Source organism: Indicator indicator, chromosome 13, assembly GCF_027791375.1.
Source record: "Indicator indicator isolate 239-I01 chromosome 13, UM_Iind_1.1, whole genome shotgun sequence".
NCBI lineage: Eukaryota > Metazoa > Chordata > Aves > Piciformes > Indicatoridae > Indicator > Indicator indicator.
The window spans coordinates 26,051,735-26,078,432 of NC_072022.1; the positions used below are offsets into that span (position 1 = coordinate 26,051,735).

At 44.6% G+C, this 26,698-nt stretch overlaps 1 protein-coding gene across 1 annotated transcript in view; it reads right to left on the reverse strand.

The window, feature by feature from the left end:
* Window positions 1-26,698, reverse strand: part of LOC128970528 (multiple epidermal growth factor-like domains protein 6) — a 230,828-nt gene that overhangs the window by 61,763 nt on the left and 142,367 nt on the right. The window contains 5 exon segments of the mRNA XM_054385757.1: window positions 2,895-3,032; window positions 5,957-6,079; window positions 11,519-11,641; window positions 17,586-17,711; window positions 26,363-26,485. Coding sequence (XP_054241732.1) covers window positions 2,895-3,032; window positions 5,957-6,079; window positions 11,519-11,641; window positions 17,586-17,711; window positions 26,363-26,485 — 633 coding nt within the window.

A 26,698-nucleotide genomic window follows, 5' to 3' on the forward strand; every position in this document is an offset into this window, starting at 1 on the left:
TCAATCAGGGTGAGGAGGTCAGCATAGAAATGATTAATGCAAGTTATTGGAACGTGGAGTGTTTTCCAGAAATGTCACAAGCCAAGCTCCTCTGCAGTCTGTCAGACGATGCCTTGCTTGGGGTCTAGCAGCAGCCCCTTGTCTGTGTAAGAATGCAGAAGGTGCATCCAACACAAAGGAGAATTTTGCTGCTAAGATCAGCTTTCATGTCTTCAGCCTTGCCAAACCCTTCCCCCTGTGCTCTCACTTCCCTCACTGTGTCCAGAGTAACCAATTCCATCTGAAATTTCCACCAGCAGGTCACTGAGCTGGGGCACAGGTTGGAGGCTGCTCTGTCTCCTCTGACCCATAGTTAAACAAGACTGCCTAATCCATCCCACCCCTGCCAGGATCTGGGTCCAGATCTGCCTTCCTGACCTTTTCCTTGGCTTTTTAAACTCCAGCATCAACTGTCCTTCCAGACCTCAGTGCTTCCCTCCTCCCTTGCCCCCTCCTCTCCCCTGCACTTGGCTTTTTTTTATTGCAAGACGCTTGTCTGCAATGCCTCTCACATTTACCAGAGCTCCCACTCTCCATCTCTCCTCACGTCTCACTATACTGCTGTGTGATGCCTGCTTTTATTTCCCACCCCCCCTCTTCTTGGCTATCCTTTAAAATTTTAATGGCACAGTGACAGCAAGCCTAAACCAGACTGAGATACAGTTTGCATAGCAAAAGCTGTAAACAACAGAGGGGGGAGGGGGGGTGAAAAATCACGTTGTAAAAATCATTTAAAACATGAAGGAATTTTTTAGCTCTTCTCTCAAAATAAAAACAAATCTAACTCTATTGCTTTCAATTCCTAAGTGAGACTTCTCACAGCCAGAAGTGCCATCTTATCACTGAGCAAGTCTGATGGAAATGCAGCAAGTTTCATAACAGGTACAGTGTTCAGCTTGGGGCCTTTCACTGCAAGAAAGACATTGAGATGCTGGAGTAGGTCCAGAGAAGGGCCACAAAGCTGTTGAGGGTCTGGAGAACAGGTCTGGTGAGGAGTGGCTGAGGGAACTGGGGTTGTTTAGCCTAGAGGAAAGGAAGCTGAGGGGAGACCTTGTTCTACAACTACCTGAAAAGGGATTGGACTAAGGTGGTTGTGGGTCTCTTCTCCCTAGTAACAAATGATAGAACGAGAGGAAAGTGCCTTAAAAGTTGCACCAGGGAAGATTTAGGCTGGATACTTGAAGGAATTTCTTCAATGAAAGTGTTATCAAAGACTGGAACAAGCTCCCCAGGGAAGTGGTTGAATCTCCATCCCTGGAGGTAGAAGATGGGGATTCAAAGAAGGCAGAGATGCAGTACTAAGGGACGTAGTTCAGCACCAGGCTTCGTAGAGTCTGATAATGGTTGGACTTGAGGATCTTAAAGGTGTTCTCCAAGCAAAACAGTTCTATAATACTATGAATACTTCCAGCATCTAAAGGGGGCCTACAAGAAAGCTGGTGAGGGACTTTTTAGGGTGTCTAGAATCATAGAATCAGTCAGGATTGGAAGGGACCACAAGGATCATCAAGTTCCAACCTCCCTGCCATGGACAGGGACACCTCACACCACATCAAGATGCTCAGAGCTTCATCCAGCCTGGCCTTAAACACCTCCAGGGATGAGACTTCCACCACCTCCCTGGGAAACCCATTCCAGGGTCTCACCATTGTCATGGTGAAGAATTTATTCCTTAGAGCCAGCCTGAATCTCCCCACTTCCAGCTTTGTTCCATTCCCTTTAGTCCTGTCACCATCTGATATCCTAAAAAGTCCCTCCTCAGCTTTCTTGTAGCCCCCTTCAGATACTGGAAGGCCACAAGAAGGTCACCTCAGAGCCTTCTCTTCTCCAGACTGAACATCTCCAACTCTCTCAGTCTGTCCTCATAGGAGAGGTGCTCCAGTCCTCTAATCATCTTGGTGGCCCTTCTCTGGACATGTTCCAGCATGTCTATATTGCTCTTTTAATAGGGGCTCCAGAACTGGATGCAGTACTCCAGGTGGGGTCTCAGCAGAGCAGAGCAGAGAGGGAGAATCACCTCCCTTGCCCTGCTGGCCACACTTCTCTTGATGCAGCCCAGGCTCTGGTTGGCTTTCTGGGCTGCAAGTGCACATTGACAGCTCACGTTGAGCTTCTCGTCCACCAGCACCTCCAAGTCCCTGTCCTCAGGGCTGCTTTCCAGCCAGTCACTGCCCAGCCTGTATTTGTGCTTGGGAATGCAGGTAGTGATAGGTCTGGGGGGAATGGAACAAAACTAGAAATGGGTACATTTAGATTGGATGTTAGGAAAAAGTTCTTCCCCATGAGGGTGTTGAGACACTGGAACAGGTTACCCTGAGAGGTGGTGGAAGCCTCATCCCAGAATGTTTATAAGGCCTGGCTGGATGTGGCTGTGAGCAACGTGCTGTAGTGTGAGGTGTCCCTGCCCATGGCAGGGGGGGTGAAACTGGATGATCCTTGAAGTCCCTTCCAACCCTGACAATTCTATGATTCTATGAAGCACTTCTGAACTGCCAAGGAGAACTGACTCTCTTCTCAGCCAAAGGCTGAGGAAGGGAAGGGAAAAAAAAAAGTCAGGAGAGTGTGGACACAATGAGATATGGCCACAGCAAGTGGTGATGCACCATGGTGCCATCCTCCATTTCGGATGCAGAACTCCTTCCCCTCGCTAATTAATAATCCCAGCAAACACACAGAGCCAGGCAAGCCGGAACAGCGGCGGAGGAAGCGCCAGAGGACGGCGTTAATTAAAACTCACAGAAGAAAGGAAGGGATGGGAAGGTATCAACTTGAGTGACAGCTCTCCTGCAGGCTCCCCTTGCAGAGAGAGCCATGACACCTCCTGCCTGCCAGGTGCAGCGTTCAGCAGGAATTACCTGCGCAGGTCCTGCCATCGGAGTGGAGGCGATAGCCGCGGTCGCAGGAGCAGCGCGGTCCTGCCGCCGTGTGCTGGCAGCGCTGCGAGCAGCCACCGTTGTCGGCCTGGCAGCTGTCGATGATTTCCATTTCGATGCCTTGTGGAGAAAATAAATCAAAAGGATGTTAAAAAGCAAGTGCAGGGGAGGGAGGGGGGTGGGGGGAGAGTCACTGGAGAATAAGCCTTCTGGAAAAAAAAAATAAAGCCTCCATAAGCTGACTGCCGGAGCAGGAAATATAAACTCAGCTCCCACGCAGACCCAAAAGGAGCACGGCTTGGAGCTGCTGAACTCCAGGTATTTGTCTCCTTGTGTCATAACAGCAAAGCCAGCTCCTTGTTTCAGTAGCCTGTCTTCAGGAGCCTTCACAGCTTTCCTGAGGTTTATGCTTTGTTTGAATGCAATGACAAGTTCTGCCCGTGACCCAGTGGAGAAAAGGAATCATCTGAGGAACACAGCTGGTCCATCTCAAGCCAGACTGCTTATGCTTTCCTGAAAGCACTTTTTAGCTTTGTATGAGAACTGGAAAGATTTGGATTCTCAAACAACCAAACATGAATGCCTTAGAACTTTCACAGCAGAGTTCCAATGGTGAGCATGACCCCTAACCACACAAAGAAAAAAAATCTGCAGGTTGTAACCCTTGGATGTCCCTTCAAGGGGACACATGGCTTTTCCTCTGCTAAGAATTTGTCCCCCTGCATAGAAGAGAGGATGGTGGTACAATGCCATCTCCAGCCCCCTCTGCCATGATGGACCCAATCCTCCTTCTACTCAGTTGCAACTAACTGTCCTCACAATATTTTGGTCAGATACAGATGTGGATCTTCCCTATCCACATATAGGATAGGGAACATCTGTCCATCTCATTCTCACCTAGGTACTTCATTAGATGACTTATTCAGGATTTAAAAACTCTTGTAAGCTCAGTTATGAAGTTTGCAAAATGCATAGATACAGTGCATGGCTTAGCACCAGACCTGGTAAAGTTAGATAATGGTTGAACTTGATGAGCTTAAGGGTCTTTTCCAACCAGAATAATTCTATGTTCTGTGATTCTTTTGAAGAATTAGCCAGTTTATCTTAGGGAGTTACTTAGAGAGGAATCAATTTCCCATACTATGTACCAGGAACTGAGAAACCTTCTACCCAAAGAAGCCACTCCTAGAAGCCACCCTAGAAACACCAGAATAATCCTATGTTCTGTGTTTCTTTTGAAGAATTAGCCAGTTTGCCTTAGTGAGTTACTTAGAGAGGAATCAATTTCCCATACCATGTAGAAGGAACTGAGAAACCTTCTCCCCAAAGAAGCCACCTCACTCCTAGAAACACCCGGGCTCAGAGCAGTGGCCATTAGATCTGGTACAGAAGGACAGTATTTCCCCTTGGCCAAGCTCATGGACACACCTGTGCTGGTGGCTTTGATCCCTTTTTGTGCTCCCAGACAGTGACTACCAGTTGAAAAGAAGGGGAAGTCTACCTGAAAGAGAGTATAAATTTGGAATACATATATGGAGGGCTACACCTCATGCAAGGTATGATTATTTGCACCAGGGAGAAGAAATCTAGTCTCCTGCCCACTGTATTAAGCTGAGATTTAGGAAACCCAGCCATCAAACACAGATTCTGACTTTATAAACCATCTCCATCATTTCCTTTTTCTCAGTTCTTCATCAGTAAAACTGGAATAACAACTCTTCCCCAGGCCACTGGGGAAATGAAAGAACAAACAAAGACTGTAAATTGCTCAAACACTGAGATAATCCTGATCATAAATATATGCAGAATGTTTTTATTTTTATTGTTTGCTCTGTGCTATTGTACATAGGGCACAGAGAATCAGCATCCCCTGAGATCTGCTGAATATTGAGAGAAAATATTATCAGAAACATCACAATGACATCTAAGTGGTCTAAACCAGTTTTATAACCTCATAACAGATCATTTTGAGTCTACAGATTAATTGCATTTTCTCTGCCATTGCAGTACTCACAGTTCCCCATCACCTATGAGATAATTCTCTAGGATGACTCTCACATGATTGGGGCTTTTTTTTTTTTTTTTGGTTTTAATGTATGTTAATGCTTTAACAAGGATGAAAATCACTTTCAAGTATTTCTCATAGACATGTTGTTAAAGAAAGCATTCATTCTCTGGCACATTTTCCCAAGGAAATTCTGCTGGAAGTTCTTGCAAAGTATTAGGAGGTTGAACAGTCTCTGCCCACCTCTTTGCCAAAACAGGTCATGCTTTTGTCTGCATTCCAGTGAGCTTATGTTAGGTCCATAATAACACCAACTCTTCCACATCACCTCCTCGATTAATCTCAATTTGCCCTCAAGGACAGCCCAGGGATCACCTCTTAACTAACAGCACTGGGAGTCAGTCCCCTTCTCAAGGCAAGCAGTGTGGATTAAGAAACTCTGCTGGCAAGGGGTAAGTATATGACAAAAGACACCAGGGCTCAGCATCAGTTTACTTCGGGAAATTTTAGTTGTCCAAATAATTCATTCATCTCCAATTCTCCTTGTTTTCCTTTTTTTTTTTTTTTTTTTTTTTTTTTTTTTTTTTTTCTTAAAAAAAAAAAGCATCTACTTAACAGTGTCAGTAATCTCAGGAGAAACAGAAGTGAACACAGACAGCTAAAGGCAAGAGCAGAACAACAGTGTTGCTTTACTTTTGCATTAGATGCAGCATGTAAAAAAAAATTTGAGAGGAATGAATCAGTTTCAGAGAGTAGCAGCATTTTGGTCACTCTGCAACAGAATTCACCAGACTCTGAAGATAAACCAACAGGGCTATTTGCTCTTTGAAACGCAGTAATTAAGGTCTGTGAACACAGGCTTAGGAATGTATCAAGCTGCAAAACCAGCAGTAGCAGATGATGAAGAAAGTAGTATTAAGCCTGAGCTTTTGCATACATTTATTTTGCTGGGAGTGCTAATCCAAGGGAATTAAAAGTGAAGCAGAGCAGTTTGCAGAGAAGAGAGCCTGAGAAGCAGAGCTGTAAAAGTGTCACTTACGGTAGCACTGCTTTCCATCAGCACCCAGCTCGAAGCCTGGATTACAGACACAGGTGAAGGATCCCAGAGCATTCACACAACGATGAGCACACCTGGCTCTCCCTTCTGCACACTCATCAATGTCTGTGAAGCAAAAAGAAAGGCAGAGACATTCATCTGGATACTGAAATCAAAAATAAGACTGCTCTATGCTGTAGAATCTACGATTCCATGATTTCCAATTGTTCTGTGAAAAGAGCAGCCACATACATTTCAGCATCTGATGAATCCAGGAGTGATGAACCCAGGATATTATTCTCCAAAAGAATTTTTTTTTCCTTAAACACTACTGACCTTGAACCTCAACATGAATATTTAGAATAGCAAAAATTATATTTACATCATCAGCCAAAATGCTTTGTTCGTTATTCCTGTAGAAGAGCAACAGCAAAAGAAGCCACATGAAGAACTCAGAAAAACATCCTGTCTCCCAGTACCCTAAAATTATCACTGGGTCCTCACAGCCATTCTATTGAAATTAATGAAGCAGGAGCTAACTGATTATTTCCTGAACACCAGATGGTTTGGATTAAGTGGTGGCTGGGTCTCAGCATGTGCAGTGGAGTCACAGAATCACAGAACGGTTTGGGTTGGAAGGGACCTTCAAAGGTCATTTAGTCTAACCCCACTGCAGTCAGCCAGGACATCCTCCACTAGATCAGGTTGCTCAGAGCCTTGTCAAGCCTGACATTGAATACTTCCAAGGATAGGGCCTCAACTACCTCCCTGGGCAATCTGTTCCAGAGTTCCACCACCCTCATGGTGCAGAACTTGTTCCTAACATCCACTCTACATCTTCTCTTCTCTAATTTCAAACCACTGACCCTTATATCATCACTACAGGCCTTGGTAAGCAGTCCTTCTCCAGGCTGAGTCAGATCTTCTCTGCCACAACCTTGAATCCTGCAGCTTCTTCTACAGAAGTCCAGCAGGGAGGGAGCTACTCTCAACAGAAGAATTTCACCTGGTTTGTAAGAAGAGGAAAAAAGGGGAAGAGCTGTAGGTGGGGAGATTGTTCTTCACCCAGCCCTCTGGCAAACAGTCTGCTGTATACTCACTAGTCTGTATTTTGGAGTCAAATGTCAAAGGCATCCCTACTTCCTAAAAACTTAGTGGAGGAGCATGAAAATACTTTTAAGGAATGGTAACTGAGAAAGATAAAAGTGTTGTGGTAGAAAAGTGGTAACATGTAAATAAATCACTATTGGGTGTAAAAAGGAAAATAATGATAAGTTCTAAACAATCCATTGGACAGATAACAAGCATAAATTAGTAATGAAAATAATCTCTCTTTTTCACTTCTTTGGCTCTGGCTGATGCTTCTCCTGGCTTTACTGACCTTGACTTCATTGTTCCTGTTGTGACTGGTGTCAACAACAACTTCTCTGCTCTTTCTCTTGTCCCTTTTGTGTCCAAGGCAGGTAAGGAGGGGACCAGAGAGGGGGAGAAGCTGTTGCAGCTCCCCTGTTTTTTTGCATGGGGTGTTCTTGTGCTGTTTATTAATTGTAAGCCCCTGTAAATATTTGTAAATACTGTATATTTTGTACATATTCATTGCATTTTGTTGTAGACTGTAGTTTTGCTTGCAAATACAACTTCATTTGCTTCCAACTAGGCTGGTCTGGCAAATTTAATGTTGGGGGGAATTTTCAACCCACTACACTGGTGCTTCTGCTAGCTAGCTGACCTTGACTGCTTTCTTTGTTGTGGTTAAGTACTAATAAGCAGCTCTCTGCTTTTCTCCTTTTTTTTTTTTCCCTTGTCCCATGTACAGGAGGGAAAGAGAAGGATGCTGTTGGTAACCCCCTGGTTTTGTCCAGGGGGGTTCTAGTGTTGTTTACAAATTGTAAGCACATGTATAATATTGTATCGTTTCATAGAATCAAAGAATCAGTCAGGGTTAGCAGGGACCACAAGGATCAGCCAGTTCCAACCCCCCTGCCATGGGCAGGGACACCTCACACTAGATCAAGCTGGCCAGAGCCTCATCCAGCCTGTCTGCAAACACCCCCAGGGATGGGGCCTCAACCACCTCCCTGGACAACCCATTCCAGGCTCTCACCACTCATGGGGAAGAACTTCTTCCTTATGTCCAGTCTGAATCTCCCCACTTCCAGCTTTATTCCATTCCCCCTAGTCCTGTCACTACCTGATATCCTAAAAAGTCCCTCCCCAGCTTTCTTGTAGCCCCCTTCAGATACTGGAAGGCCACAAGAAGGTCACCTTGGAGCCTTCTCCTCTCCAGACTGAACAGCCCCAACTCTCTTAGTCTATCCTCATAAAAGAGGTGCTCCAGTCCTCTGATCATCCTGGTGGCCCTTCTCTGGACACCTTCCAGCATGTCCATATCCCTCTTGTAATAGGGGCTCCAGAACTAGATGCAGTACTCCAGGTGGGGTCTCACCAGAGCACGGTAGAGGGGGAGGATCACCTCCCTTGACCTGCTGGCCACACTTCTCTTGATGCAGCCCAGGCTCTGCTTGGCTTTCTGGGCTGCAAGTGCACACTGACAGCTCATGTTGAGCTTCTCATCCACCAGCACCCCTAAGTTTTGCACATATCCATTGCATTTCATATTTCTAGACTGCAGTGTGCTTGTAAATACAGCTCCCTTTGCTTTCAACTGAGCTGGCTTGGCAGTTTTATACCGGGGGGAATTTCAACCCACCACAAGCTTACAGTAAATACTGCTGCTGTGGAGCACAGCTGTAGAGATCAGCAGCATCCTTGCAAAGGCTGCCATTATCTCACACATAGCAAACCTCTTACCAGCCTCCTACCCCTTTCTCTTGTCCTGACATTTTGCTTGGAAAACGCAGGTTATTCCTCACAACGATCCCGGGTCGGTCTCTCTGGTGTGCAGCTCCTCACCTTTTAGCACAGCAAACCAATTTCTACCAGTTTTTTTTGTCCTCTTTTCTTTTGTTGTTGTTGTTGTTTTGGGTTTGGGTTTTTTTTTTTTTTGTTCCTCCAAAGGCACTGTAACCAGTGCCATATTCATGGCCCCTTGTACTCGAACACAAGTAGCTTTACAAATGCAATCAGCCCACTTGCAAGAAGAGGCCTCAGGCAGTGCAAATACCACACATCAACTCATGAAAATTTCAGGAGAAATGACAGCTTCTCTGAAGCAGCAATGTGAGTAGCTGCTGTTTAGAATAAAATGGGTTATTTCTCCTTTTTCTTTTTTTTTTTTCCCCCACCCCATTCCTGCAAATTAATTGCCACTTTACAAGTAGAGCATGTTGGCAAATGCTGCAAACGTTCTTTTTGGTTTTCTTTTTCTGCTTCCTTTTTTTTTTTTCAGATAGAAAAATTAAAAAGTTGGAAAACTGAACCACAGCCACCACCCTGCACATGTTTCACCATATCTTGTAAATACAGCAAACAGCTAAAGCATGACACTTTCAATTGCCCCCCTGTCTCCTTCTAGCTCGGGTTGCAAAGAGTCAAATACCAGCTTGAATGTTGCATAAGACTTTGAATCATTTCTAGGAGAAAAACCAATAATTGTATATCCACAGCAAGCCACGATGCTTAATGATTCAAAAGACTGTTACCACGAGGTGGGAAGACAATTTGTTCCAATATATAACATTGCAAATTACTCAGTGGTTTAGTTTATACATAAATTAACAGGATTGTCAACGTGTAACCGAGATAAAACATGTAACATGCTGACCCTGGCATTAAACCCACTCCTGTTTCCCTTCATCAGTTAAGTGTCTATGCTACTGGAAAATACCTTGCTTTTCTATTAACCTTACTCTTGAGTAATCCCAGTAAGAGAGTTATCCCTGAGGTGTGCAATGCTACTCAGAGAAGGACTTACAGGCAACTGAGTGAAATACTCAGGGTAGGAAATAAGCAATTTCCTAAGTATCCAGTATCCAGATAAGACAACATTACTGTTCCCGGTTCTAGAGTCCCTGTTATAAGAAAGATCTGGAGGTGCTGGAACATGTCCAGAGAAGGGCCATGAGGATGATCATGGGCCTGTGGATCCTCTGCTATGGAGACAGACTGAGAGAGTTGGGGTTGCACAGTCTGGAGAGGAGAAGGCTCCAAGGAGACCTTATTGTGGCCTTCCAATATCTACAAGAAAGCTGGGAAGGGACTTTTGAGGGTGTTAGGTAGTGATAGGACTGGGGGGAATGGAACAAAACTAGAAATGGGTAGATTCAGACTGGACATGAGGAAGAAGTTCTTTCCCATGAGAGTGGTGAGACACTGGAACAGGTTGCCCAGGGAGGTGGTAGAAGCCTCATCCCTAGAGGTTTTTAAGACCAGGCTAGATGTGGCTGTGAGCAACCTGATGTAGTGTGAGGTGTCCCTGTCCATGGCAGGGGAGTTGGAACTAGCTGATCCTTGAGGTTCCTTCCAACCCTGACAATTCTATGATTTTAAGTATGGGCAACATTTTGACCAAGCTTTCAAAAGAAGGAGTTTAAAATTAGTGTCTGAACACATGGCTGGGAAAAATCTGTGCACCATGAAATCCACAGGTGCTTTGCACTTCATAAAACTGATAAACTATCTACCTTTCAAGCATTGTACTGAAAGTAAAGCAGGTATTTTAATCTCTACTTCCCCCAAAATTTGAGGTAAGAAATGCTTTAGATCCTTTTGAAAATCACAGGCTAAATACAAGACTTTGGAATTCAACTTTCTAAGCTCCTGTCTTTGGAAATCTTAGACTTCATGATGTCTTCCTCCACAGTAGTCACTCTATTAATATGGAAAGAGTTCTCCAGCTAAAAACCCTTTTGAATGCTAAATAGGTTTGCAGGGACCTGGTTCAAAGTGCTACTTGAACCAGTTTTCCAGGAACTGTATCTGGGACATTATTTTAAAGGGACCCTACAAGAGTAACACCACAGCCCCCACAAATTCATTTGCTATAAAAGCACAATTTAAGAAATGACAGAGGGATTTCCATTACTAAAATGGTCACTCCAAGCCTATTCTCTGACATAAAACACCAGAGAGAGAACTGTTGTTTCAAAATGCATATTTGCAGAATGGATTCCTTTCCATTCATTGGAGAATAAATCTTATGAGGAGCAACTGAGGGAGCTGAGGCTATTTAGTCTGGAAAAGAGGATGCTGAGGGAAGACGTCATTGCTGTCTACAACTTCTTGAAAGGACATTGTAGAGAGGCTGGTCCTGGTCTCTTCTCACAGGTAATTAGCCATAGGACAAGAGGGAATGGCCTCAAGCTATGACTGGGTAGGTTCTGACTGGACATTAGGTAAAAATTTCTCCCAGCAAGAGTGGTCAGGGATTGGGGTGAGCTGCCCAGGGAGGTGGTTGAGTCACCAACCCTGGATGTATTTAAAGGTGGTTTGGATATGGTGCTTAAGGGTATGGTTTAGGGGTGAACTTTGTAGAGTAGAGTTATTGGTTGGACTTGGTGATCCTGAGAGTCTTTTCCAACCTGAATGTTTCTGTGATTCTGTGATCCCAAGCTCAGTGAGCCAGAGCATTGATTAATACCTTCCTTCCTGCCCATAGTTTCTTACCTACACAGGACTTTTTGTCTGCAGCAAGGCAATGCCCTGGATGACACTCTCATTTGGCAATCCCTCTCTCATCCTGACAGATTTGTGAGCATCCTCCATTCCCACTTGTGCAGGGGTTTATCGCTGCAACCAATTAGAGCACACTGTCAACTTAAAGGTCACGTCTTGGTCTGCAAATGGCCTTACCTGCCATCGTTACGACTAACAATGAACATTACTGCAGCTGTAAGAGATTAGGCTGGGGGGAAAAAAAAAAAACCTCTGACAGAATTTGGTGTAGAGCAAAGCCTTTGTTTTTTCTACGTGCTATTTTCTCTGCTGCTGGAGAGTGTTTTTCATCGAGCAGAGACGACGCTTTAAACAGCAGGAAACTGGGCTTGTGTTACACCTTGGAAGCAGGACAAGAAAAGTCCATTTCATCCTTGCTTTGCTGTAATTTTAAAAGCTTCTCTAAACAATAGCAATTAGCACTCCGATATGTGTGAGCCCATAAACACATAGAGCAGTGAAGTTCATCACGGATCAGCGTGCATTTAAAAGTCACTCGAGGAAATAAATGCTGAAGAGCTCCAAAAGACCTCTTTTCAGGCTAAAAACATATGTTGCTCATGCTGTACATCCCATTTTCTTCTCCTTTTCCTTGAACAATAACATACCATTTCAAGGATAAGCTGCTCTAAGTGGCAAGTACCTAGAAACAGATTTAGAAAGTGCCTGCAGAAGATTTCTCCGTGGTTCATGGGTTTATTCCTGCTGGAAGCACACTGCTGTGTTAGCCCAAAAAAAAAAAAACTTTGCACACATAAAAATGGACTTCCTGGGACTGTTTGGACAGGTCTGATTTGGGTTAATGGCCAGAGTTTTCATGCTAAAATCTGACATTCTGCACAAGGTTGAGGTTTCGGTTCAGAGTGCTACCTACTGGTCACTAATGTGCTGGTGAATAACATAAGGCAGGTAAATTGTGGAGGACCCCGTTGAAAATACAGCCTCTAGAGTTCTGCTTAGTTTGAAATGAAGCTTTATTAAAAGTGAAACCCGTTTCCTTGCAATTCAAGCCCTAATTCACTTTGAGCCTTGTTACTAATTATTGACCAATTTGAGCCACTTGACTAACATTCTTCACTGGCCTCTAGCATGGAATCACAGAATCACAAAACTATCAGGGTTAGAAGGGACCTCAAGGATCACCTAGTTCCAACCCCCACACCTTCCACTAGATCAGGTTGCCCAGAGCCACATCCAGCCCAGCCTTAAAAAAATCCAGGGATGGGGCTTCCACCACCTCCCTGGGCAAACCTGTTCCAGTGTCTCATCACACTCATGGTGAAGAACTTCTTAATGCCTAATCTCCTTCACTTGCCATCTGAAGCTCTGTACAAGCCAGCTTCTATCAGGGCACCAGGAAGAAAGTCAGCACCAGTTCAACAGCACTGGCATCAGAGTCAGGGTTTCAGCAATCCTGAGGAAGGGTTTTCCTCTAGGTCTTGCTGCTTTGCTCTTCCAGTGGCTAACCACCTACATACCTACCTATAGTTATGTAGGAGAAAGGAATAGGAGGGAAAGATCTCTATTTTATAGATGCATTTAAAATATGGGGTTTGTTTTCCCCATTTTTCAGTTTTCTGTGCTGCCAGTGGTATTTTGTGCCACTGCTTGACAAAGGAAGGTGTTGCCCCAGAACACCTTCATATTCCCTGGCTTCACCTCCTGTCATCTCAAGAACACAACTGTTCAGGTCTGCAGGCTGAGAGCTTGACCTGACAACATTTTTAAAAATGAATAAATAAGTAAATCACTGTTAAGGATGTAGAACTGAAACGTTCTGCTGGACTTTCAGCATGATAGGTTGCAAATAGGTTTCCAAGGGACAGCAGCACTTCATCCTACATGATACTTTCAAGGCTGACAACGTGGTTCTGCAGTTTCAACAACATGTGGTCTACAAAGGAATTTAGCTTCAAGCAAGAACTTGTTCCTTGCTGATATGAGATGCTGAGTTATTTGCTGGTTCTTTGTCTACTTGCTTAAATTAAGTGACATCACTATCAAACAGCATCTGTGAAACCTGCACATTAGAAAGGTTTTTCCAGAGCATCTAGAGCTTAAATTTTGAGAAAGATTACAGCAGAGAGTAAAACTTGTAGTCCTCTGTGACATGACAAGAAGCAAACAACACTTTATAGGGCAGATGTTAGTAAAACACAGTAATTTGAACAAAGAGAGCAGCCTTGGAAGTTCTCAGACAAGATAAAAGTTTGTAAAGCAAAGATCTTCAGGACATGAGGCAAGCACTGATTGACATGTTTTCCACTGGCATATCTGTTCCCTCCTGTTACAGGCAGGTTCCAAGTTAAAAATATTTCATTAGTGTTCTTTTTCCTACACATTTGGCTCTTATTGTTTGACTTAACTTTAGTAGATAACAGACTCCAGCCTACAAAGCTCGGTTCCAAGCTGTTAAACACTATTAAAAATTTTACTGGATCTGTTTCATTTCCTAGGCATCCAAGGACACCCAGGAAACCTCATCTGAAAAAGCCATGGACAACATGGGGTTGGACTAGCTGACGTTTGGAGCTCCCTCCCAACCCAGACCATTCTATGATTACAGTGCTCTTGGTGAAGCCTTGGTATGGGCTCTGCATGCGCTGTGGACCTTCCAGACCTTCACTGCAAGGTTGTAAAGAACACAGTCTCCAGTCCTATCTGCCATAGCACCTGAAGAGAGATAATTGAGCCTTCTCAAGCTAACCTCCTTGCTCACAGCAACAATGGCTTTACACTAGAGAAAACATGAAGTGGTAAAGAGTAGAATTTCCTTTTTGTAGAGGTGGAAATAGAATTGATTTATAGAAGGGAAACTCAGAGATACTTGTCCTTGCCATCCTTGGACACCTCAATGGAGAATTCACTCTAGCACACATCCTGTGATGTCCAACCCCTCATACAAGTATCACAGCCACTGCTGACCACATCCATGTATCTCTCAGCCTCAGAGTAGCTATTTCACTTCATCTGATGCCACACCACTCCATCCTATCACTTTGCCTTCATCCTGAAGGCTGCACCACCTTGCTAGGTTTGAGTGCTTCTAAACAGCCTTTCAGGACTGCAAGATGCAGCATTAGCTCCCAAAGAGTCAGCCAGGATGAATCCACACCTGCAGCACAGCTACACCTGCTGTAGGAAAAACCTTCCTGAAGTTGTAAGTTTCTCCATCCAAACTAGCACTACAGTAGCCATCTCTTCTGGTTGAAAATCAAAAGCAGTCAGGCTCATCTCCTCCCACTTTTTCTACTTAAAACATCTCTAATTGCCAGCCCAAGTATTTTCATGATAATTCTGTGCTCATTTGCTCCTGCACAAATCTTCTCTCACCGAGGTGTTTATTTGCTAAGGTATGCTGCTCAGTCTTCATTTGCCAGCTGAGCTCCCCTTTCAAGACAGAACCTCCTTCCTCTGACCACAGCTGTCCTGCTGGGGGGTTTGTACTATCATATTTTGATTTACACCACCCTAAACAGAGGTAGCCAGAGATGTGTGCAAGCTCCAGATAAGGTCTCACCCACAGATCAAGTTGACCTTGTCCCTCCTCCACTGTTCATAATTACTAGCTGGTGATGAACTGCTGCCTTTGATGAGTGGCTGACCCACATTAGCCCCATGAGGCAAGGGAGCAAATGGCCACAGCTGCTTATGTGGTGGCAAAACCTCACCAATTAGGGGATCAGGACTACTTGTTTTGCTGCTGAGCTCAGCCAGTCACTGCTGACTAGTCACTAGTCACCAGTCACTACAGTCAAGGTCTATACCTTGAAGCAATACATGAACATTTTGAACTGCTCCATTACTGCCCAAGGGACAACTTCTAACCAACCAGGGATCATAGACTCAAAAAAAATCACAGAATGGTAGGGGTTGGAAGAGACCTCTGCAGATCATCTAGTCCAACGCCCCCTGCTAAAGCATGTTTGCCTAGATCAGGTTGCACAAGAATGTGTCCAGGTGGGCTTTGAAAGTCTCCAGAGAAGGAGACTCTACAACCTCCCTGGGCAGCCTGGTCCAGTGCTCAGTCACCCTCAAAGTAGTTTTTCCTTAAGTTCAAGTGAAACATCCTGTGCTCTAGTTGGTACCCATTCATTGCTCCTTATCCTATCACTAGGCACTAAAGAAAAGAGTTCACCTCCATCCTCATGACACCCTTTAGATAGTTACAAGCATTTAGAAGATTCCCTTGCTGATCCAATTTCTGTCCCACCACAACACCATAAAAATCACCCAAAAGTTCCTTCCATGCAGGGGTCTGCATGCCCAGATGGCTTGGCCAAGGACATCTCAAGAGGCCAGAGGAGCCATGAGAGGTCTGGAAACAGGCTGAAGTACAGCAAAGGAAGGTCTCTGATGTCCTGTCCCCACTATGGAAACAGGCTGAAGTACAGCAAAGGAAGGTCTCTGATGTCCTGTCCCCACTAACACTCTCCTTTTCCTAACTCTTTCTGACAGTCTCAGGGACAAAGCTCAGCCACCCTGTGAGAGACAGAGGAGTAGAGAGCAAGCCACAGATACTCCTGAAGCACAGTGCATGGAGTTTCTGCGGAGGGCAGGACGTGGGGAGACCAAAACTGAAGGCCAAGTGCTTGTTGCAGACAGCATGAATCAGAAGCAAGCTGAACAGCAGGATTTACTTACACTTCATACACAGCACATCAAATCTTTGAGCAGAAGAGGAGCCATATGGAAACGGTTTTGTGACAGGAATTTTAGCGCAATAAATCCATAAATTTGGCCCTATCTGTCTCTGGCATATTCAAAGGTACCATGTGTGTGCTCTTGTGTTGGGGGAAAGGGGGGGGTGCCTTAAAAACTGATGAATATGTGAAGATATATGAGAAAGGGGAGGAAAGAAAAAAAAAGAAGAAGAAGAAAGAAAGAAACCCAACTAAAAAATCAACCCCAAAGGTAGCATTTCTGTTCTGAGTGCTTAGAAACCCAGAGGGGTGGCTGAATGAATCAGAACTGCAATTAGGAGGAACATACGCCAAGAGTAGATAAAGAAAAAGCTTTATGTCAGATAACACAGGGTGTGCTTGCCAAGCCTATACACAACCTGATGAGTAATGTAATGTTCAAATTAAACCACGACTCAGTTCCTGACCTATGGCATCACTGTCGGTGTGCAACGATCAGCCAGAGGTCTGTGAGGCCAAAATCTTTTCTGAAGGTGTGAACCGACATGAACTTCACAGCTCAAACACAGATTATTATAATATTGTTAATAAGTGATCCCTAAAGCTGCTTTTGGCAAGCAGGGTGAAACAGGAATGAAACAGTGACCTGAAGGACTACCCTGGGTTCTTTGAAATTGCTTTTTATCTGTGTCTCCAGGCAGGTGGCACATAGCTTAACATAATGGAAAGCAGCTCTGTGGAGAAGGACCTGGGAGGGCTGGTGGACAAGTTCACTACAAGCCAGCTATATGCTCTTGTGACCAAGAAGGCCGATGGTGTTCTGGGGTGCTTTAAGAAGAGCATAGCCAGCAGGTCAAGAGAGGTTCTCCTGCCCCTCTACTCTGTCCTTGTGAGACCCCACTTGGAATATCGTGTCCAGTTCTGGTCTCCCCGGTCCAAGAGAGACAAAGAACTACTGGAAAGAGCTCACTGTAGGCTAAAAAGATGCTGAGAGACTGGAGCATCTTTATAAGGAGGAACAGCTGAGAGATCTGGGGCTGTTGAGCCAGGAGAAGAGATGACTGAAAGGGGATCTTACAAATCTATCACATGCAGAGGCTGTGAGGAAAGGACTGGGCTCTTTTCAGTGGTCCCCAGTGATAGGACAAGGGGTAACGGGCACAAAGTAGAACACAGGAGGTTTCACTTGCACTGAAGGAGAACTTACTTTGAGGATGATGGAGAGATTGAGGAGCCTCTTTTCCGGAGAGATTCAAAACTCAACTGCATGCGTTCCTGTGCAACCTGATCTAGGCAAACCTGCTTTAGCAGAGAGGTTGGACTAGATCTCCAGAAGTCCCTTCTAACTGCCAGCATTCTGTGATTCTGTGACTTACCTTCACAGGACTTGGCATCCCTCTTCAGCTGGTAGCCTGGCTGGCACTGGCACTTGTAGTGGTCTTCACTGAGCTGAATGCACTCCTGCTCGCAGCCTCCCTTGTTAACGCTGCAGGAATCGATGGCTGGAGCCACGGAAGCATTGAAGGAAGGCATGTCAACAACCTAAGCAACTTATTTCTTATTTTAAATACATAAATGACAGCAAAAATACACAAAGCTCAGCAAACAGCTTTCACAAATCCACCTGTCCCCATCCCCTGGGTGACTACTCCCCATCCTCCTCATGGTGCTTGTTTGACACAGAGTCCCACATCGACGAAAGGCAGGTGAGATCTAAGAGCTTTAATGCTGACTGAAGTACAGCCACCCTTTGATCTGACAGCACCAAAGCACCCCAGAATCCACTGAGGTAAGGAAGGGAGAGGTGGGAAATAAAAATGAGCAGCCCTACCAGCATTTGCTCTTTGTTGTTTTGGTTTGGTTTTTACATCCTTGGTATCATTAATTGGAAAAAATAATACTAATTGTAATTGTCTTCCAGGCTGATTTCCTCAGCGTCATGCACAAGAAGCTGCAAATGACTGGAGTCACAAGCTCTGCAGGACAGGCTTCCAAAGTAAACCACAAGGAACAAGAGGCTCTTCAGTACATCTCTAAAGATGCTTCTTTCTTTTATCCAGACAAATTAATATTCTCTTTTGTTCAATGTGTATCCCTGGCCGCTGGAGAAACATTTCTCCTCCTGCCAAAAGACATTAACACACACCCACACCTATTCACACACTGCATGTAAAAATAAGATGGAGCTCCTGAACCTGTTACTGGGATGGATGGATGGAAGTGTGAGCATGTGCAGGGCTGCAGCCATCTGTATTTTAACAGCACGAATGTATTGGCCACATCTCAAATCCCAGCTTCAGTTTTGGGCCCCTCTCTCCAAGAAGGACATGGAGTTGCTGGAGCATGCCCAGAGAAGGGCAATGAAACTGGTAAAGGGTCTGGAGAAAAAAATCTTATGAGGAGCAACTGGGGGGAAACTGGGGTTGTTTAGTCTGGGGAAGAGGAGGCTGAACGGAGACCTCGCTGCTCTCTACAGCTCCCTGAAAGGAGTAGTGCAGGTGGGGGTTGGCCTCTTCTTCCTACTAAATAGTGCTAGGACTGGAGGAAATAGTCCCGGTTTGCACCATGGGAGCTTAAGTTGGATATTAAGAAAAAATTTTTACTCAAAGAGCAGTCAAGCATTGGACCAGGGAGTCACTGTCCCTGGAAGTGTTCAAAAAACATGTAGACATGATGCTTCAGGACATGTTTTAATGGCTGTGGTGGTGTTGGCTTGATGGTTGGACTCAATCTTAGAGGTCTTTTCCAACCAAAACAATTCTATGTTTCAATTCTCTCCATGAGTAACTAGGAAGATTATTTGGTCCATCATGGAAAGCATGAAACTCTGGATCCAATCAAGTCAGGAAAGAGCTCTGATGTTTATTTTAGGAATATTCCTGTTAATTTGCTTATCTGTAACAAGCATTAAGGAAACACTGGCCACAAAAACTGCTGCAGGAGGCATTTCACCCTGTGTCACCCATGAGCAAATACCAAGTTTGTGCAGTCAGGTATGTGCTAAGCAGACAAAAAGAAAAGCAAATTTATACATTATCATGGATGCACACACAGCAGCAGCCAGGAGATGCCTCACTGCATATTGGCCCTGACCCTGCATTCTGAGCTCCACCTGTGCATGCAAACCTCCTGCCCGGTCAGCAACGTAACTTGAAAGCAGCTTGATTTCCCCAGAGATACAGAAGACCTCAGACGCTCAAAGCCTGCTGCACATTTGTATCCAAGGACTTGTTTTTCAGCAAGAATATTCAAATAAGATGAAAACATTTCAGAAGATGAAACCCGCCTTAAATCAGCTGCAAGTGACAGAAAATACAGCTCGATTTTTAACAGTGCTGTTTTCTCCTTCCTTTCCTGGGCATGAGCCAGTTTGGATGGAAGGGGAGATAAGCAGCAACCTGTCATACTGAGAATGTTGGAGGCCTTGAAGCCACAATGGGATGGGTGCAAACTCCCACCCCAAAAGCTTGGGCAGCATGGCCCAGCACGGGGCTCTGATGGTGGCTGGGGAGCCAGGCATCACTCCAGCAGCCACAGCCAGGTTCATCACATCTGCTGTGGAGGCATCACGTGGGCTACGTGAGAGGAGATGCCAGACTCCATGAGAAGAGCACTAGGGAAGGAACAGGATGGATTGTGCTTGAGCTGCCAGGCACCGGGAGCACATCTTGGATCAGGAAAAGGGAGAGCCCTGTCACGAGTTTCATTCCACCTCTCTCGAAGAGGCTTATGGCTGGAGGCCTGAGCTGATCACAGTCACAGAATGTTAGGGGCTGAAAGGGACCTCCAAAGATCATCCAGTCCAACCCCTCTGCCAGAGCAGGGTCACCTAGAACAGGTCGCACAGGAACTCATCCAGGCAGACCTTGAATATCTCCAGAGAGGGAGACTCCACAATCCCCCTGGGCAGCCTGTTCCAGTGTTCTGTCACCCTCACAGTGAAATAATTCCTCCTCATGTTTCCATGGAACTTCCTATGCCTCAGCTTCCACCCATTGCCCCTTGTGCTGTCACTGGGCATCACCGAGCACAGCCTGGCTCCATCCTCTTGGCACTCACCCTTTACCTGTTTGTAAACATGTGTGGGGTTCAGGCAGAAATACAACATGTCCTCTGATTTCAAACACTTGCTCTTGAAGCTGGGTAGAAAACCAGCCCTGCTGTAGAGATTGCAGAGTTCTAACAGGCTCTTTGCCAGGGATAATGATGCTGATCAGTGACGCTGAATGAGGGAGGTGGCATTGCAGGAAAGGGGACAGTGGTGGGAGGCATCATGCAGGGAAGACAAGGATCTGTCCGTGGTTGAGAAATTTCTCAACCCATTATTTTTTATAACAATGGTCATATTTGTACAAGGACCCTGAGCATGAAGCCACAGTTAGGTGTATACACAGCAACCAGGGGGTTAGCACACACAGCCTCTTCAAACCTGTGTTTTCCACCACCTGAAATCCAACCTTACTAATGAGAAGAAATGTAACTTCACACATGCTGTGCTTAGGTGGAAAAACAGATTATAGATTTGAGATATTTTCTTTGTTGCTTCCTCTATGAAGAGCCTTGGTGTGTGAAAGTCTCCACAAAACCCTGCATCTCAACAGCTTTTTTACAGAAAGGCAGTCAAAGATAACAGTTGGCACCAGAGAGGAATGAGGGTCTAAAGACTCTGCTTTCAATTCTAGGAGCTCAAACAAGAATAAACTCCAGTGAAGACAATGAATTTATATCAATTCAAAACCACAGCCCAATACTACAGCAAGCATGTTCTGAGTTTCTGGCCTTCCAGACACTTCATGGTTAAACTTTAATGAAGTTAAACGCATTGCATTAACATTATCAAGGCATTAAAAAAACCCAAAATTGGACAGCATTACCTTTGGTTACTCTAATTAGCTCATCTGTAGTGAGTGTTCAGCCTGGCACATACATCTGAAAATGAACTTGATATTTGAGCAAAATCTAAGAAAGAAAAGGAGCATCGAAAAAGACAAGAATCTGGCATGGCACAAAGTATCAGAGATCATCAAAGGGCTCAAGAGGAAAGAGTTTTACTTTCACTCACTATTCACTGAGCAAGGCAACCCATTTTAGAGGTTGTTTGCCTTATAGAAAGAGGGGAAGTTTCTAATGAGAGCAGGAGAAATGGCAAACTGATTTCTTCAAAGCCTTTTGAGGTTCATACTAGCAAAGCAGTTAGTCAGGATCCAAACACACAGTGATGATGTAGTAGGAGGACCAGACTAGCTGAAGGGAGCTTGTGACACCAGTTCAGTAATCCTCCACAGAATCACACCAGAAAGTAGCTTATCTTAGCTTTTTGACTCTTCAAATGTAAGCTGAATATCTTGCAAGAAGATCAATCTACTTCCTTATGTATGGGAGACTTCCAAGCCATCAAGGCTGCAAAATCTGCTTCCTCTCAAAAGTGATTTTGGCACTTTGGCTCCCAGAAATACAGGGTTGCCAAAAAAGCAAAAGAAGACATGGGAAGAATGAACAAAACAGAAAATTGGGCTGGGTTTGTCTGAAAAGCCTCTCTAAAGGGATCCTGATTTCTTATTCCTTCCATAAACAGCTAATTTCTGAGCACAGTCCCTTTTTATTCTTGGTATGTGGGAGAGCTCATTACATCCCCTAAACAGCAGAAGAAATATTATTGCTAATGCAAGCCCTGTTTGAAGCACTGGAGGTTCCTGCTTAGCTGCACTAGTTCAAAAGAGCAGCACATTATTGAGTTTATTTCTTGATCAGACAAGTGCTTAAAAGTGAATGTACAAACTGGTGCAGTAGAAGAGGCTAACTCCATCCCCAATGGTCAGCGCGAGAAGTTAGTGCCCCCACCCCAGTGCTAAGCACTCCTGGATTGCTGGTTTGCACAAAAAGCTTCTCTCTGTCCTCATCAATTAGTAACTATCTTGTGCTCCAATGCATGAGAGCTTATTAGACCCATTTATTTTGGTGTCTTGTCTAAACAGCTGAAACTGGACTCAATATCCTCCACTCAGTATTGTGTAGATCCATTATCATGATAGCAGCTCTCACTGAAACTTGCTCCTGTCTCTCTTCTCAGGATTTATTTCATTTTCTCCTCGATAATTTCCGAGATACTGCCAAGAGAGCTGAGCATTGTGCTAAGTATCTTTAATAACTTCTTGCAAAAACTTGTGTTTGCAAAGTGAAAACCTACTTTCTGATGACCTTCATAGCTAGGACAACCCCAAACTGAGCTGCTTGATTATTTGTGCCTTGAGCAAAGTTTACTACGCTGCGTCCTCAGAAGGTTTTACATACTACAGAGGTAAATTTAGTGGCCACGATGACTGCTTTTGGTGTTTATCACAGCATGGCTTAGGTTGGAAGGGACCTTAGACATCATCTACTCCAACCTCCCTGCTATGGGCAGGATTGCCTTTCAATTAGACTGAGTTTCTCAAGGCCTCATCCAGCCTGGCCTTGAAAACACCTAGGGAAGAGGCATCCACAGCCTGCCTGGGCAGCCTATTTCCATCTCTCACCACCCTCATGCTAAAGAGCTTCTTCCTAAGATCCAGTCTAAACCTACTCTCCCTCAGCTTAAAACCATTCCTTCCTGTCCTGTTGCCAGACACCCTTGTGAAAAGTCCCCCTGCAGCCTTGTTTTAGGCTGCCTTCAGTTATTGGAAGGCAGCTCTAAGGTTCCCCCCACAGCCTTCTCTTCTCTAGGCTGAACAACCCCAGCTCCCTCAGCCATAGCAGAGGTGTTCCAGACCAAAATCCACTTTAGTCCTTTTTGGTATAAAATTTCCTCTGCATCACAGCTGAAAATAAGACTATTCTGAGAGGCTAACATACCTCAGATATCACATCTTTCACTTTGGTTCTTCCCTGGTCAGATCTGATCAGGGAAAGAAATTCTTAATTTATAGAAACCCACTACTGTTTCTAGTTGAGTATGAACCACTTTGGGTTTACTTATTTTTCTTTTTTTCCTTACCCATTTCTCCTCCAACAAGGATAATCAAGAAAAGATTGAGACTTAATTGGGGACCTTATTGCTCCCCACAACTCTCCAAAAGGAAGTTGTAGTGAGGTGGGAGCTGGTCTCTTCTCCCAAGTAATAGCAGGATATGGCCTCAAATTGCACCAGGGGAGGTTTAGTTTGGATATTAGGAAAATTTCTTCACTGAAAGAGTGGTCAGGCACTGGAACAGGCTCTTTAGGGAGGTGGTGGAGTCACCATCCCTGGAGGCATTCAAAAGAATAAGCAGCCATGGCACTGCAGGACAGGGTTTAGTGGCTGTGGTGGTAGAGAGTTGATGGTTGGACTCGATGACCTTAGAGGTCTTCTCCAACCTTAATGATTCTGATTCTGTGATTAACTGCAGCTGACTTCCAAACCACCAAAAGTCTCTGTATGTGGTAATCCCAACAAACCTAAAAGGGGAAGTTCTTTAAATAAAAACCATTATTCCCATAGCTTGAGCACCGTACAGCTTGCGTTCAAGTTGCAGCAGTAAATTTATTGCTGTGATAATACCAGGAATGACTGATGACATATTTGGCTGATGTTAAGCACAACCAAGGGACTTTGTGCAAGAACTGAAACAATGAACAAACTGTGAGTGAACAGCTTCTGCAGATGTGGCCTTACCATACTTGACTGTTCCTCTCATATTACCTAAAATCAGGCTTACAAATTTAAACAAATAACATCCTCCTCTCTTCTTCTTCCCACAGGAGAGAACATTTTAATCCTTTTTGCAGAATTCAACAACTTGACTTTTGTACTGATTGAACTGCAGCACAAGGACAGTCTGCTTGATTTATTTTATTATTTTATCAGCATCGAGGATTAACTCTGCAGAATGATCTATTTAGGGCTCAGAGTCCAACCTGACAAACACAGGGTTTATTTTTAATGGCAGAGCTGCTAATGCTCTCCCGACCAGCACATCAGTGGGTGTTGTGTCATGGGCTGAACTGTTGAGGTCCATGGTGCTCTCATTACCTGACCACACAAGGGATAAACTCCAGACTGTTGTTCAGTGGCTTTTCACCCAAATTTGAAAACCAGGGTATAAGTCTTTGGGATCATATTCACCCTCTTCCTACTCATTTCTATTGCTTGTTTCTTGGAATAGGATACCTCTGACCAGCAGTAGATGTCTGTCAGCACAACTGTGAGCATTGTTCAGGTCTTTTCCAACCAAAATGATTCTGTGATTAGCAGAATAGCTGCTGAGATGCTGCTGGCAGCCAGCTCATGCTCTATAAGCATTCAGGAATTGATTTCTTTAAAACTGATTTAAAGATATCTGATCAGTTTGGTTTGCCACTTCTTTTGTTATTTGTTTTCATGTGCTGTCTTTTGTTTTGTTTGGGGGCACCACAGAGGAGTGCAGAAAGAATTTTGCTGAATGAGTAAGGGAAATGTGGTATCAGTTGTAACTGAGATGTTACAAACAGGACTTCAGTGGATGAATCACAGAATGGTTGGAAATGACCTCTGGAGATCATCAAGTCCAACCTCTCAGCTAAAGCAGATTCCCCTATCTCGATCAGGTTGCCCAGGATCACATCTGGTTGAGTTTTGAAACTCTCTAGACAAGGAGACTCCACAACCTTTCTGAGCAGCCTGGTTCAGTGTTCCATCTCCCTCACAGGAAAGAGGTTTTCCTCATGTCCAGATGGAACTTCCCATGTTCTACTTTGTGCCTATTGCTGGGCACCACTGAAATATCTGGCCCCATTCTCTTGACTCTGCCCTTTAGATGTTGATAAGCATTTATAAGATCCCCTCTCAGCCTTCTCTTCTCCAGGCTAAAGAGCCCCAGGTCTCTTAGCCTTTCCTTGACAGAGAGATGCTGCAGTCCCCTCAGCCATCATCTCTCTCCCCCATCCCCTTTTATCCATAATGTTCAGGAGCAGTGCAACCTTTTAAAGATACAGAGGAATGGATCCAAGGGGATAGAACCTCTGTGAGAACAAGGAGCTTTTGAAAAATCTATAGAACCCTAATTATCAGCCCACAGCATGAGCAGAATCTCAGGAAAAGTGTTCAAAACTCTCAGCTTCACAAGCATGGGCACCCCTCCTGAGTGAGTTGAAAGGATTAGCACAAACATTCCTGTAGTATGCCTTGGAAGAATTTTCAGTCGATCCCATTCCATACTTCTCATGGTGTCTAATAAGTAAAATAAAATCCTGACCCAAGCAGACAATTCTGCATTACTGTTTCACCTCAAAAATTCAACATACAGCAAAGGCTGAAGAGATGAAGGATAGGTCTTCTCTTCAGGCACTCACTGGAAACTAGGGAAGACCTCTGAGTGCATACTTAAGTATTTCATTAACCTTTCAGAGCTCCCTCTCTAGCTCCCAGTCCATAGCACCATACTCACAAAATTATCTGTGTAATTCACACACTTGGCCTCTGCTCTTGATCCTCCCAGGAGGATTTTCTGCCCTGTTCACTGTAGCACAGTCACAGGGATTTTACTTCACCATCTCACCTCTCAACCCATTTAATGACATCATTTTGCCCCTGTCCAGGCCACCACCTAGGAAAGCTCATTGCATCCCAGCCCAGGTGGTCTGATGGAGATGCTCACCTATAGTAAGTCACATTAAAACCAACCTTAAAGTGGAAACTACGGTCTTGTATGTCTTCATCACTGAAGACTCAAGATGCATTTTGGGGACTGCTTAACCAGAAGAGCAGTGTTCTGCCAGATTTCACTATTGCTTGCTTGTACCTTCTCAGAAAAAAAATAGGCAAGAAGACCAAGTAAGAAGAAGAGTAATGGGAGCAGACAAGCCCAGGACAGTGCTGAAACATGCAGAGAGATGTGGCATAAGTTAAAAACGCTTAAAATTCAAGAAAACTTCATCTGAAATGAAGGCCCCTCTGTTTCTTTAATGCCTGCTGCAAACCAGAAGAAAATGTCACCAGATTAGATCATAGAAACATGGGACACCACCAGTGCCTTGTTAACACACACACAAAAAAAGAGGAACAAACTTGGAAACGCCTGAATTCTCTCAAGATGCTTGGACTGAAACGGATAATGATATCTCTGGCCAACTCGACCAGCCTTTGCACGTACACCAAGATAGGTTTAGCATAGAGAAATATGTTTTGAAGTATCTGAAGTGCTTGTTAACATTCACTTACCTATGCACGTGCGGCCGTCAGCGTGCAGCCTGAATCCTGCCTGGCACTGGCAATAGAAGGAGCTCTGTGTGTTGACACAACCCTGCTGGCAGCCACCATTCACCACCATGCACTCATCCACATCTGGAGAAGGAAGGGAGGTGATGAGAATTACAAAACAGCTCAGCAAAGATGTACCCTGGGCTCTCTTGGCAGCACATAGCTCATACATAAAGCAGCCATTATGCTCAGGCTGGGGTTTTGTTTACTTTGCTCCTGCACTGTAAACAGAGCAAAGAGAATTGAGATCTTTTCATGGTGTTCTTCCAAGTTCCTGCAGTCACTGCCTGTGTAGCC